The sequence below is a fragment of the Xiphias gladius genome, chromosome 10, assembly GCF_016859285.1.
Source record: "Xiphias gladius isolate SHS-SW01 ecotype Sanya breed wild chromosome 10, ASM1685928v1, whole genome shotgun sequence".
In the NCBI taxonomy this organism is placed as follows: domain Eukaryota; kingdom Metazoa; phylum Chordata; class Actinopteri; order Istiophoriformes; family Xiphiidae; genus Xiphias; species Xiphias gladius.
Window position 1 is genome coordinate 25711753 of NC_053409.1, and position 14219 is coordinate 25725971.

At 42.0% G+C, this 14219-nt stretch overlaps 1 protein-coding gene across 1 annotated transcript in view; it reads left to right on the plus strand.

The window, feature by feature from the left end:
- Positions 1-14219, plus strand: part of akap6 (A kinase (PRKA) anchor protein 6) — a 190619-nt gene that overhangs the window by 43381 nt on the left and 133019 nt on the right. The window contains exons 11-12 of the mRNA XM_040137439.1: positions 10443-10539; positions 12915-13117. Of these exons, the coding sequence (XP_039993373.1) occupies positions 10443-10539; positions 12915-13117 (300 nt within the window). The remainder of the gene's footprint in view (positions 1-10442; positions 10540-12914; positions 13118-14219) is intronic.

The window sequence follows — 14219 nt, forward strand, 5'->3', positions numbered from 1 at the left end:
TCAGCGTGTGTGTGTTCATGGCGATGAAGGAACATGCCACCCAGTGCAACAGTGTGGCTCACTGATGTGTTTTTAATAGTTTCTGGACAACAATGGAGCTCTGTGGCTCAGGGGAATAAGAGCCATCAGGCTTTGGATACACACACGATACTTGTTAGTAGGATCAATACATGGTTGTTTTTTCTCTTTTTGTGTGATTTGTTGACAATAAGAAAAATATAGACTATCTCCAGACTTAAGGGCCGTCCACACCAAGAACGATAACTACAACGATAATTATAAATACATGGTTTTAAAAATCACTCTAACCCGAGTGGATGGCGGAGTCCCCACCACAACTGTAACGACCCCAGTGACGAACGATATCGTTGGGCTCACTTTCAGAGCGATTTTGATGATCGATTAAAACACTGACAGCCAATCAAAATACATCCGAACCTTCAGGGCGTCATGTTCAACATGCATTTTTTTGTTTTCCTGGTTAGAAACGGCTGATAAAAAAATTTATAAGGGGCTTGATTTTTCCTTCCTGTCTGTGTAAAACAGAAAATAAAATAGTAAACCAATGTATGAAGCATAGCACCCAGAAACACGAAGGTGTGTTTGTTCCACACAGGAGGGTGGATTAGTAAAATTGTCTTTTTCTATCAGCTAATTGGTGGTATAGGAAACAGTTTTAGGTGGTCGACTTTAATCACTCAGTCTTGGCTATTGTGGTATTCAACTTACTAAATGCTTCTATAACGTAGGCTGCAAATTACACATTAAAACCAAAAAAATCCAGAGACAAAGTGGCGAACGGTCTTTGGCACTGATGGGGTCTCTGAAGTCGACTGGTATCCTCTTTGACGATTGCCAGGACACCATCAAACGGACGTCGACGCGTAGGAACGCATGAATAAAATTTGTCTTCAAAAGACGACAGCTCTCGTAACAGAGTGCTGGATTCTCCCGACTCCTCGCGTCTGCGAGGAATTTCGTTATCCCGCTCCCTCCTGGTTCGCTTTTTCTTTCCGAGGGCAACGTACAGCAGTAACGGGGCTCCCGCACAGCTGGAGTGCGCAGCACCACTGTTTCCAGAACGTTATCGCTCACCAGTCTGGATGCTCATATCATTACCGCTATCGTTATAGTTATTGTTCTTGGTGTGGAGGGCCCTTCATCCTTTAATCATGCTTTAGTTATGCAAAGTAGTTTATATAAATGGCAATTTTAGGGGACACAGTTAGTCTTTGTTTCATTCTTTCTCTTATCTCTCGTTTTTGCTCCTCCCCTTTGATTTTTTGTTTTCTGTTTCTCTCTCTCTCTCACACACACACAAACACACACACACACACAAACGCACACACTCTTTCTCTCTCTATCTCTTTCTCTATATTGCTTTCTGTCACACACATTCACACATAAACATTCAACACACACAAACACACACAGCTCCAGGGCAGCAGTGGGCGGAGTGGAGCTGCTCTCCCAGTTGAATATTTGGTCCAGCTGGCGTGTGTGTCTGTGTGTGTGTGTGTGTGTGTGTGTGTGTGTGTGTGTGTGTGTGTGTTTGTGTGTGTATGTATGAGAGTGTATATATGTGTGTTTTAGGGCGCGTGGAGCGAATAAGCACAGGTCTTTCCGGAACCCCGGGGAGATCAGTGAGGCGAGAGGACGCTAACACACACACACACACACACACACACACACACACACACACTAACAGACACACAGGCTGCTCTTTGTAAGGCGCTGGGAGATGGCGGCCAATGAAAGGCCTATTGATTGGGTCTGATGGGTGATCCGGGCCTTTGAATCCCATTACCAGCAGCAACACACTACTGGTGGCAACACAAGGGGGAGAGCTAGAGAGAGCGATAGGGAGATAAAGAGGTGTGAGAGGGAGGTAGAGAGGTTTTAGACTACCATCATAATACACCAGCTTAATCTGAAAATGCAGATTATGTGTGAAAAATAACCACATTAACGCTTCAGGGTATTTTCGTACAAGATCGCCATCAACACTGAAACGTCTAAACAATAGGAAAAGAGCTAAATCTCTTCTTCTTTCTTCTTTTTTGGCTGACAAACAACAAAATGTCGATCACAGCTGACATCTAGTCAGGAATGACACAGGCAGCCTGGTTACACTGTTGAGTCTCAGCTCCTTAAAGCTCTGTTTTGTTCCTCCTGCTCCTCTGTGATCAGCTATGCCCTGTTTTAATCGGTGCTGGACAGTTTACACATTACTTACTAACGTGTCACAATAATATAATTACATTTTTCAGGGTTGATATCAGCTCTGCTTTTATGCGTTCAGTGGAGAGATTGGTTCGGGATGAGTTAGCTTGTTGTGGAGGTGGAGGTGGGGGAGGCAGTTAGCTTCAGATATAAGAGGAGGAACACACCTTCGTGTACCTTGAACAATGTTCTCTATACATATGATTTCTTCCTAGATGACTAGCGAACACTGGCCACTTGTAAACATATATTCAGGAGTTTCACTGATTTTTTTTTTTTTTTTTTTTCCCCAGGGAAGGTACTTCTGATGTACCTGATATATGCAGTCACTGGGGGTAACGTTAAACTAGCTGTTGATCATCAGGAATACCTCCAGAACAGAGGCTGACTGCTTTTTAACCTTTTAAAATACACCGTCCTACCCCTGGGACGCTTTGGCCTTGGTGGTCCTACTTCAGGTGCGTTTTGGTCTGTGCCAGACTCAGTCTTCACACGACCTCCACAGATCATGCAGTCTTTGAAAGCTCCAAGTCTCCTGATTCTGTCTGCGCAAAGCATTTTAGGATCCTCATATCACTGCAACAGCTGTTGACACAGAAACTGGCTCAGACTTGTGGCTCCAAAATGTTTTCCACACAAAAGGTTTTACTGCAGACCTTATATTTCCTTATTTATGCCAAAAAATAGGCGTTGAAGAAAAATCCCCTTACATTTCCACCATGTTTGTGCCTTCGGTATCTCTTCTACTCACTCGGACTTTTTGTTCGTAAAATTTTAAAGAGTTTCCTTTCAGAGGACACCAGGGTTATGACTTTAACCAAAAGGGTTGAAGAACAGTGACCTTTTTTTATTTTGAGCACATTATTTTCTGGACTGTGCGCAACAATGGGGGGTGTCTGGTAACAGGTTAAACAACAGTGTCCCATTTCAATTTCCACGTGTTGAATACAGAAGAAGCAACGTGTGTTGGGGCTTAGAGGGGTTGGAAGGCACCTTTGCTGGAGCTGGTCCAAGTAATGAAAGGAAACAGTAGCAAATTACTCTTTCTAACGAGTAATTGAAAAAGTACTGCTGTAACTTCTCAAGATTTAGTTGTTCTCATTTACATATCTTTCTATTTCTGCTGTTACACAACTGAACGAGTATAAGACAGTGGTTTTATTGTGACTTGTTAACCTGCTGCTACAGAGATGTCAATCAAATGACTATTTTATGGTATGTAAATCATCTGGAAAAATAAATGTACATACTGTCAAACTACTGAATTGTGTGATCAGCTGTATTGACATTTAAAGCGATCGGTCACAGAAAGCTTTAGGGGGGACAGACAGCTGTGTGAACATTACTGCAACAAAGCCCACAAGGGTGTCTGAGCTGGCTCTGGTTCTCGTTTTCCAAAAGTTTCCATTTAAACTCAAAGCCAGCAATTTCTTTTTTTTTTTTTTTTAAGATTTGTCCACTCTGGAGGCATTTTCAAAAACCTTCCTTTTAAAGCATGCAAGTGCCGGCCTAGTGTGGACAAAAGAAAAAAAGGTGTATTTTAAATTCAGTCAGCCTCATGTGGACGTGGTCTAAGATGTAGAAAAGAGGGGATTGGAGGAGAGGAAGAGTGAGAGAAAATGAGGGAGGAAGAAGAGGAGGGGATAGAGTGGACTAGAGAAAGAGGTAGGGATAGAGGGAGACAGGTGGACAGACAAGCAAAAAGAGGAAGGGCTATAAGAGAAAAAAAAAGGAAAGGAGAAGTTGAGATAAAGGTGGGAAGAGAGGAAGGCCAGAAGGGAGAGAGGGAGAGAGAGGGATGGAAGAAGGGAGGATAAGAGAAGGAATAATGAGGGAAAAAGAGACAAGAGGAAAGAGAGAAAGAATCGCATCATGCTTTATTACTTAATATAAAAGCTGCTCACAGGAAAACAGAAAGCAAAAGAGAGAAGAGGCCTGAAACACACGGACACACACAGACACACACAGACAGACACACACACACACACACACACACCTCAGGGAATACCACTGTACCACTATAGTTTCTCTCGGCTCTGTCTGAATGGAGACAATTTGATCATCATTATTACAAAGACTCTTTGATCAGATCATGTCTCATCAACCTTAGCCTTTCTGCTCTGTGTGTGTGTGTGTGTGTGTGTGTGTGTGTGTGTGTGTGTGTGTGTGTGTGTGTGTGTGTGTGTGTGTGTGTGTGTGTGTGGCTGTGTGTGTGTGGCTGTGTCTCCAGTCACTTCAGCTCAATACACGATCTCAATGTCAAACCTCAATGTCATCTCAGTATCTGTGCTGCACACCTCTTAGCGCCCTGCTAGTATCCCAGTGCTAAAATATTAGGTAGGCTGCTGATGCCATCCTACCCTGTGCTCCGGGCTAATATGCTAATGCTAACAGGTAATCTGATCACGCTCTGCTTTGCTTTGAAGCAGCTCGTCTCTCAGCCCACTGTGTCTGTGAGTGTGTGTGTGTGTGTGTGTGTGTGTGTGTGTGTGTGTGTGTGTGTGTGTGTGTGTGTGTGTTTCTGTGTGTGTGTGTGTGTTTCCTTTGAGGGCAATGGTCACAGTGGCTGAGAAATCTTCACCATTTAGCAGTTTGACTTTTAAACCTTAAAACCCAAGCAAGAAGACCATCGATGGTTAGTTACCTGTATGTTAGACTCACTCACCAGCTGGTTTAACTGCAGTATATATTTGCCCAAAAATGCTTTTCTAAAACTTCTATTTGAAAAACTGAAGTCGTATTTTTTTACTTGAAGTAACGAGTTGTCGTACGTTGATGTTTTTTAAAATATCAGCTCTAGTTGAGGTTATATTTAAGCAATTTTTTTCTAACCATATCAATCCAGGCTGTCATGAAAATTATACTGTTATTTGCTGTGGTCATTGAAATTTCGTGGATCCCTAGCATCCCAGTTCCCTCAGGTGACCACCAGTGAGTATTCCTACACCAGGCTGACAGCCGGTTCACCGGCTATCACCGCTTTGCCTTAACCTTCACTGTTGTTCCTGCATAGCTGTGCCTCTGCCCCCCAGTTATTTCAGTATTTTCAGCCATTTTTATGCCCGAATTGGAGAGAAACAGTAGATAAATGTCAGGGAACGGAGGGAGAGACAAATTGGGAATGACATGTCACAAAGTTCCCCGGCCAGACGCAAACTGGGGACGTTGCGATTCTAGGTTGGTTTCCCCAGAGGCATTTTGAAGTTGTGTATCTTTTGTCGGCCACTGGTGACTCACCAGCCACTCTGCACTGGTCAGTTTTGTTAATCTTATGTTCTTGTAGTCTTTTGTCCTGCCACAAAAAAAATGACGGAATCAGTTTTACAGTCAAATGTCTGAAAACAACACGTCTAAGTTCAGCTGACAAAGACCTCTAGTGTGAATAATGGCCGTTTCTGTCAGGAGCAAAAGTGGAAGTAGCTTTTAGAGCCACGAAATTGACATAGGGAGGAGATCAGGGTGGACAGATTGGTCAAAAACAAACAAACATGGGAGACAGCTGGTTGTTTCCTGTCAGTGTTGGTTTCTTTAAAGTTTAACGACGAGGTTTTCCTGACCTTAATGAAGTAGTTATTTCAGCTCAACCCACAATCTTTCTGTAACGCTAACCAAGTCAGTTTCGTGCCTAAACCTAACCCATCCTTCACCGGTGTCGGATCAGAAACTTTATCATTTTTTGGAACAGTTTTGGAAAGGAACAGACGAACGATGCTGTCCTGCCAACAGGTGCATCAGATCAGAAAACATTTGAGTGGTGTTCGGGAGGACAACTACAAATGATGAATTTTGCCGTTGGAGGAATTGTTGGGTGTGTGAGTTTGGGTAATCATTTGTCACAGCTAATGGGTCTTTCAAAGCAGAATACTTCATGTGGCTTTTGTTTTAGGTACTTTTGTGTCAACAACACATGCATGTACAGACACACACACACACACTGTCTTTTTCCTGTCACACACAGTGACAGTCTCTATTTTCTTCATACTTTCTCTCCTCTCTCTCTCTCTCTCTCTCTCTCTCTGTCTCTCTCTCTCTCTCTCACGCAGGCACATAAATACATACACACAGCCTCTTATTACTGCCTGTTGTCTGACATGCATAAAAGCAGAGCTGCTCTGCATGCCTTATCACCCTGTGATTGATGGCTGGCTGTTCTACTCTTATCGATTCTATGCTCTCCATATATTAAACGGAGGAAACGGAGCCGAATCGCTCGTGGAATAAGGCTCTGAAATACGATCGCTCTCTCCGATAGCCCGGCTAATCTGCACAACCTAATTCATTCCTAACATCAGCCAGCCCTATCCCTGAGACGCAGACAGTCACGCTGTGTTTTCTGTAGCGCTGATAGATGTATTTTATGTTTATTAGCTGTGAGGTATTTCACCAGCTTATCTGGAAATTATGTGGGGCAGAGTGGCCGCCGAGTCTGTAAAATTACTCAATCAGCCGTGAGATTTGAAGTAATTTATGACGTTTGCAAGGCAGTAATGATTGCAGAATGCAGACAGTCATGTTTTATTTGGATAATGTTGATATATGAATGTGTTTTTGGGGGCGTTGTGAGGAGATATAGCTGGTGGTTTGGTTTTCAAAGTGATATTTTATTGTTTATCTGTGAAATGTAATATGTAAGGGACAGTGTCACTGCTATGTGTGCACATCCTTTAAAGCTGGCTCTTAGGAGATGTGACGTTTTTTTTACTAGAGAGGAAGAACAAGACCAGCTTAGATCAATGAGTAGAGCAAAACCGGAACACTGCCAGGGTTTGAACGTTCAGTTTCCAGCTGAGCTCAATATATTTCTCATTTCTTTTCCTTCTCTTTGTAAACCTGAACAGAAATCATCAACTTGAAAGAATTTTTTATTCTTCTCATCAAAAGTCTTCGCGCCAAAGAGAAACCATCTCGTTATTGTCAATTAGCTAAGGTCACTGCATCTTTTCCCGAACACATTTTTTTTTTTGTGAATAAAGATCCCCTGGCTGGGAATGGGACCGTGGACATTGCAGTTATGTGGCATCCGTCAGGCCACTGGACGCCCCGAGTTTTTCAGATTCCCACATTTCCTCATCTAATGATATGGCTTTAATTTCACCCAGACTGGCCACATCTAAAAGCGTCAAATCTTTTAGCCAGAGCACTGGGTGAGGTTTTTTTCGTAAAGTTAATACATTCATGAATATAGAGTAAGTACAAAGAGATCACATGTAAAGAGTTGCTTCCTGCCTCACTGTCTTTTTTGATACTACCAAGATCAAGGGTTAGAAATTTAAAAATTTTACGCAGAGAGCCTTTAATTGCTATTCAAACAGGTTTAGTTATTTTTGAGGAGGTCATGTAATTTCATTGTTTTAATGCATGTATCAAAACACGTCTTGACTGCAGTCACACACTTGTAGCCTTTATGGTGTAAATGTATTGATCCGACATTTCAACATCAAAGTCTTCTTCAGACCTTTCTGACCTTTACCTTTCACCTCGTAGCAAGGAGAAACTTTCCACTCTTTTTTTTAATATTTTTTTTTTTACATTTTATAGATGAATTGATTAACTCACAGAAAAAAATAATTAGTTACATTAATCGATAATGAAAACATTCATTAGTTGCAGATCCAATTTTTTTTAATCCCAGCTCCTTCCCGCTGGCTGCAGACCTTCAGTGTGTGTGTGTGTGTGTGTGTGAGGGTTTAAAACGCCTCATCCCATCAGTCTCCACTGTGTGTATCCTGCTCCATAAATATTGTTGGTGTGGAGGTCTGACCTTGTCATGTGTTGACTGATGCCGTCGCCCGTCTATCCCTCACTGCAGAGGGCTGAACAGTGGCTGCTGTGTTGCTTCTCTTTAAATAAAAAAACAACTCGAAAATAACACGAGACTCACAGGAACTCGGTGGAGGAGATGGGTTTAGAACATACAAGAGTACATTTTTCAGTATCCTCCTTTTACATTCAGTGTCTATAGTTGTTATTGTTGTCGCTAGCGATGCGTTTTACTTAAATCAGCAATGCTCGGTTCGCCAGCGCTGCTGAGGGGAGCGACCGTAGCGACGGAGGCGGAGTGGGCCACAGCAGCTTGGAGAATGGCGGAGCCTATGGCGGAAAATGGCGTATAGCAGTTAGGAAACGTCAAAAGAAAAGTTTCTTCTGCTCCAGATAAAAAGAAACGCGGCGTCCAGAGGAAGGATTAGAATCATAAAAAAGAAAGCGAACAGTGGCGAGGACAAACACGGATTACCATCGGTGTGGCTTTTTTCCTCGTTGGAGGATGTTGAAAGAAGAGAAGGCACTGAGGGCTGACACGGATGTTGCCTTACGGCTCTCCGACAATTTTGCATTAGTAAAGTATTTGGAGTAGGCTATGTAGCTATCAAAGTTATTCTACCTAAATAATGAATTACTGTCTTGGGACTGTGGACATTTCTCCCTATTTGACAGTGTTTGTGTAAGTACTCTCTGCCAGAAGGGGGAGACAAAAGTTCCTCACTGCAGGTTAGGTCACACATTATTTCCGTCTTAGTTTTAATATTTTGATGAATATCATTTTGGTTAAATTTACAACACACTCAATTGTTTCTTTGTGGACAGATAAAAAGGAGGCTTTTATTTTTGCATAAATCAGTGTGAACTCCCCTTGAGATCAGGCTGATTGGACTATGTTACTGACACACAAACACACACACACACACACGCGTGCGCGCGCGCACACACACACACACAATGGTGTCTTGAGAGCATTGTGTGTATGTGTCAGTATTTGTGTGCAGCATTTCCCATTGCAGCACAGCAGGATGTCAGAAGTGGTTAAGTCTCGAGGCTTGAGCACCTTGATGGTTACACACACACACACACACACACACACACACACACAGATCAGATCAGAAAAGGCTGTAATGGTGTTCAGAGATCTGACTGGAGTATTTCCCAGCACCGCCTCAGGCTGCTCTGTGCTTCCATCCATCCATCTATCCGTTTATCATCCATTCATACATCCATCTGTTTTTCTTTCCCTTTTTCAAGTCCACGTCTCCTTACCTCTTTCCTGTTTACATTACCACAATTATGTTTTTATTCCTTTTTTATTCACATTATCCCTCCCTCCTCGTTTGGGCCCATAGAGAGACCTAAGTGGAGAGAGAGAGCGAGAGAGAGAGAGACCCGGAGAACCTGGGTCATATTCCTAATTAAACCGGCAATGAACAATTTTCCTGCACCCTTTGGGGCAGCAGAAACAACCTGTGGACACAATATTTATATATCATCACCTTTAAAGTTAACATAGTGACCTTGTTAGCAAACAGTTACTTACTTACTGTACACATCAAGCAGTTACAGAGCAGCATTGTCCTTCGTCTGGTCCAGTATTCCTTCTCTTTTAGCTCTGGTTTTGGTCTCCACCAGCAACTGAGGGAAACACCTGGCTCTTTAGCTGCTAAATGCTCCACCATGTTCACCAGCTGGTCTCTGACCATGTCTGTCCGTCGTCTGATGCTGAGCATGTACTGGGGAGCAAGACTTCTGATGGTGAACCAAAACAGCAAACAATGAGCTGAAAAGCTCACCATTAAGCTCGACAAAGCCGAGTGGAGCCGCAGATTTGGGCAGTAATTCTCTATAGGTTCATTACTACGACTGACCCCTTTCACATTGTTTCCAATTTGCCTTTTGTATCTTTGGTAATGTAAAATATCGGTTATAGCTGCTTTAAACTTCTTGAAATATAATCCCATTTTGTGACAACTCAGGTGTTTTTTTTTTATACTTTAATATAGTTGGTTCATTTCTGTAACACTGCACTCGCCATGTTAATAGTTGAGATCTGCGAACAAAGGGACATTCTTACAACAAAGTCTGACGCTCAAGACGATGAGCCAGTTCAGAAAAGTTATCCAAATTATCTAAAACAATTTAATTGGAGGTCAAACTGAAAGTGAGTGCACCTGAAATGTTGCTAATGATCCTTCACTCCACGAGAAAACCGTCTGCACAGGTACAGTAGGTCCAGTTGAAGCGGGATGTCAAGCCCAAAAAGGGGACAAACGTTTATAAAGGACAGTTGGGGTAAACATTTCAATTCCCCTTCCTTTTCTCTTCAGAATAAGTTTGTCTATCCCGTCAATCCCGACCCATCAGCCCTCTTTGTATTAAGCAATGACTTTTCCTTTATGTTTGTAGAAAAATATCTTGATACTGATGATGATAATTATCTCTGTGTGTTTTAGAGTTTCAAGCTAAACGTGGACAGTCACAGTGCCCTGAAGGAGAGCATAATGGAGGAAGGACGAGCACTGCTCACCGTCATCACCGCCCACCAATCAGGTAAATACACTCACACACACACACACACACACACACACACACACACACACACACACACACACACACACACACACACACACACACACACACATTCATATTCATTCACATTTCCTACACACACACACACACACACTCACACATACACACACACACACACACACACACACACATTCATATTCATTCACATTTCCTACACACACACACACACACACACTGGGTACACACTGAAACACACACAGGTGGCCATAACCGAGCCCCAACTATGTTCCATTCATTATTAATATTAGGATTAACATAGTGACCTTCAGATAGGAGAACTCATATGAATGTAGGCAAAAGAGAGACGGAGAGAGATAAAGACAAAGAATGAGATGGAGAGAGAGAGAGAGACAGAAAAGCAGAAAGAAAAGCCAGTGGGCAGAAACTAGATGGCAGGGAAAGAAACATTCAATACGATTTTATATTTTACCAAATCCTGACAGCCAGAGAGAGAAAGAGGGCGAGAAAGGAGACAGACAGTAGAGAGAATAGGGGGGAAAAAATGAGATCATAATTTTGATTAGAATTACGACTCGGTTCATGTTATGGAAAAATTGTAGTTTGGATTAAAAACAACCGCTTCGTTAAGTTTAGGGAACCTTTGTTGTAATAATAACAAGAAAGTGGGAAAGTGGGTAGGAAACAGGAAAAGAAAGGTGATGTCCAGTGTTACCCTAAAACCTTCACCCTGTAAGGAATGCGGCTCTACAACAGCCCTACTGTCACTACTACTGCTGCTGCAGAAGCTTGGAAGCTCACCGGCCCAGAATGGTCAAGTGAAGATTTTAGCGAAAACTTGCATGAAGTTAAAAAATTAATCATTTTTAACTGGTTAATCCATCCAGACATTTCTATGTCGCTAATCCTGGTCCAGGTCACATTAATTTAATTATTTATATCATTAGGATTTATTGTTATACACTGCTGAAAATCCATTATAATAAAATAAATTCCGTACTGTCCCTACTGGTTTTCCATCATACTTTCATATTGTGGCCATTATTTTTTTGTTTATTTATTTAACCTTCATTTAACCAAATAAACCCCACCGGGGTTTATTTGCCGGGACGGCAGCATCACAAGTTTCAGACGGGACGATACAATATCAGGCGCACAAATAAACCATACTGAAAACCAGGTAGCAACGTATAAACGCTCAAATAAGCTAAGAGCAAAGAAGGTTATAAAGCGCTTGTTAATATTGTCAATTTAAAAAAAAAAAAGCTACACAGAGAGAATTAGTTACCACAGGGTTTTCAGTAGGCTTGAATTCAGTCTGCGATACAGAGTCATTTAATTAAATTTCCCTCTGCAAACTATTTCAGGTGGCTGCAGCCGACAACGCGAACGCTTTCTTCCCCAGCTCTGTCCGTACGCTAGGGACAGACAGCAGACACGTGTCCTGTGATCTGGGGTCAAGTTTGAAAAGATATGAGAGGAGTTTGTCCAGGACACGCCTTTGTATCTAAAATATACCAATGACTCAAATGGTCATAGGACAAAGTATAATTGTGAAACAGGTATTAAATTCTGTTCTGTGAGGTATTACACAGATCTTAAATTGAACTTGGTGAACCCTATTTATTTTTATTTATTTTCCAAGTTGAAGTGTGTTTTCGTGAAAGCAGGTAATAGCAAAGCCCAATCTGCTATTTTTGGTTGATTACCAAACATCTAGATTACATGTAACTTTTGTTTCAATGAGATTTTGATGATTATATTTCAACATGCGGAAAATCTCCTGCACTTTAATGCCGAAGCAGTTCAATATTATAGTTGAAACTTGAATTGCATTAAATACACTTCAGTGGTATTGAATACATTTACAAGTGAAAGGTCACTGCAGTAATGGGGGCTTATTTACTTCCCCCTTAAACCCAGATCAGTCTGTAGAAGAATAGTTGAGATCTGTTTTATACCTTTCCGGATTTAGCTGACAACCAACCAACTGGTTGTGACAAGTGACCAACAGTTGCAACAGCAGAATAGGCTTCAGTTCTAGGGTCATTTAGGATTTAAGGTAAGCTGACAATAGAAACATTTAATACGTATAATCTGGTTTTGTTTGTGCAACAAGTAGACATTTGTCCCCCTTTGCATGAAATTGTTTTTAAAAAAAATGTTCGGATGACTTATGTCACATTTTTTGTGAAGAAGGGGACAAACTTTAAAAACCAGTTTACTTTTCCTCTTCTTAGACATTAGAAAAGCTCATGTAAAACTAGTTTGAAAAGTGGAGTAACGCAAACGTTTCTCCTTTCTCTCTCTGTCAGTATCGCTCTTCCTCCGCTCTGTTTTTCTCCTTCTGTTTTATCCCTCTGTTTCTCGCCCTGCAGGTCTGAAGGATATCCTCCATATGGTTTCCAGCCAATGGGATCAGCTACAGCGGCAGATCCGGCGCCAACATGGCTGGATGCTCCGCGCCCTACGCTGCACCCAGGCCCGCCTCCTCTGCACCGGCCAGTCACACGAGCTCCTCGCGGCGTCGACGGACCCGTCAGCCAGTCGGCAGGCTCCGTGCCCAGTGGACGGCCTCAAGGTAAAAAAAAAAAACAAAAACCAAAAAAACTGGTGGTGGTTTTTATTTTCTGTTTAGCTTTGAATCTCTCTGTCATTCTGTTCATCTGTTTGTCTTTTATTCTTTGGTTCATATCCCTCCATTTCCTCTCTGATGATCCCCGTTATCCCCCTCTCTCTCTCTTTGTCACACACACGCGCTCACAGTCAAATCAATCACACACTCTCACCCGTAGTCCTTTGTAAATTTCTTTGTATTGTTTGTACCAGCTGCCTATTAACATCCTGATTGGTTCCTCATCTCTTATTGGCTGCTGGTTAATTGGCTGGACTTGGTTAATTAGATGTAATCTCCTTGTGTCTCTCTCTCTCACTCATTGCGACAGTCCCGTCGTTCACATCTTCTTACTGCTGCTGTGTGTGCGTGTGTTTAAAAAATTTTCCATGAGTCATCTTTGGCCTTCTGACTCTTTCCTTCTACACACACTGAGACAAAAATGATTTTAAAACGTTCCTTCCTTCTTTGACAATCTTCTGCTCCCTTTTCTTTGTTGCTCTGTTCATGTGTTCAGTCATTGTTTGAGTTATTTTATATTACATGAACCTGTATATTTTTGCTATATATTTAATAGAAAGAGTTTTAAATACATAAATAGAATTTCCTCGGAAAAGAAAAAGAAATGTCTGACGAGTTCACATCTAAAGCTCCCTTTTGAGATCCGCGAGCCGATCCAAACAGCAAGGTCTCCGTTGGAAGTAGACCAAAAGACACAGAGATTCAATAAAAATCAGCGAATTCTCATAATGTTCTTATACAATTTCCCGTGAAAAATTCCACATGCCCTACTTCAACACGTAATTTAGAGGTCCTCGTGGGTCCGCAATTTCGAAACTGATCCAAAATGGTGAGAAAACCTGTGGGAGTAAACCTACCTTAAACCGACATTAACCAACTGGTTTGCTAAAAAAGAGACCAGACACATAAGGGACCCGAGGGCAGTCTCACCCTCTGATGTTTAGACCCATTTTTCCTGCACAGGTCACACTCTTCGCCTCACTTAAAAAAAAAAAAAGAAAAAAGCGATGATCATGAATAGAGCTGATAGAGTCCGCTTGGGTCCACT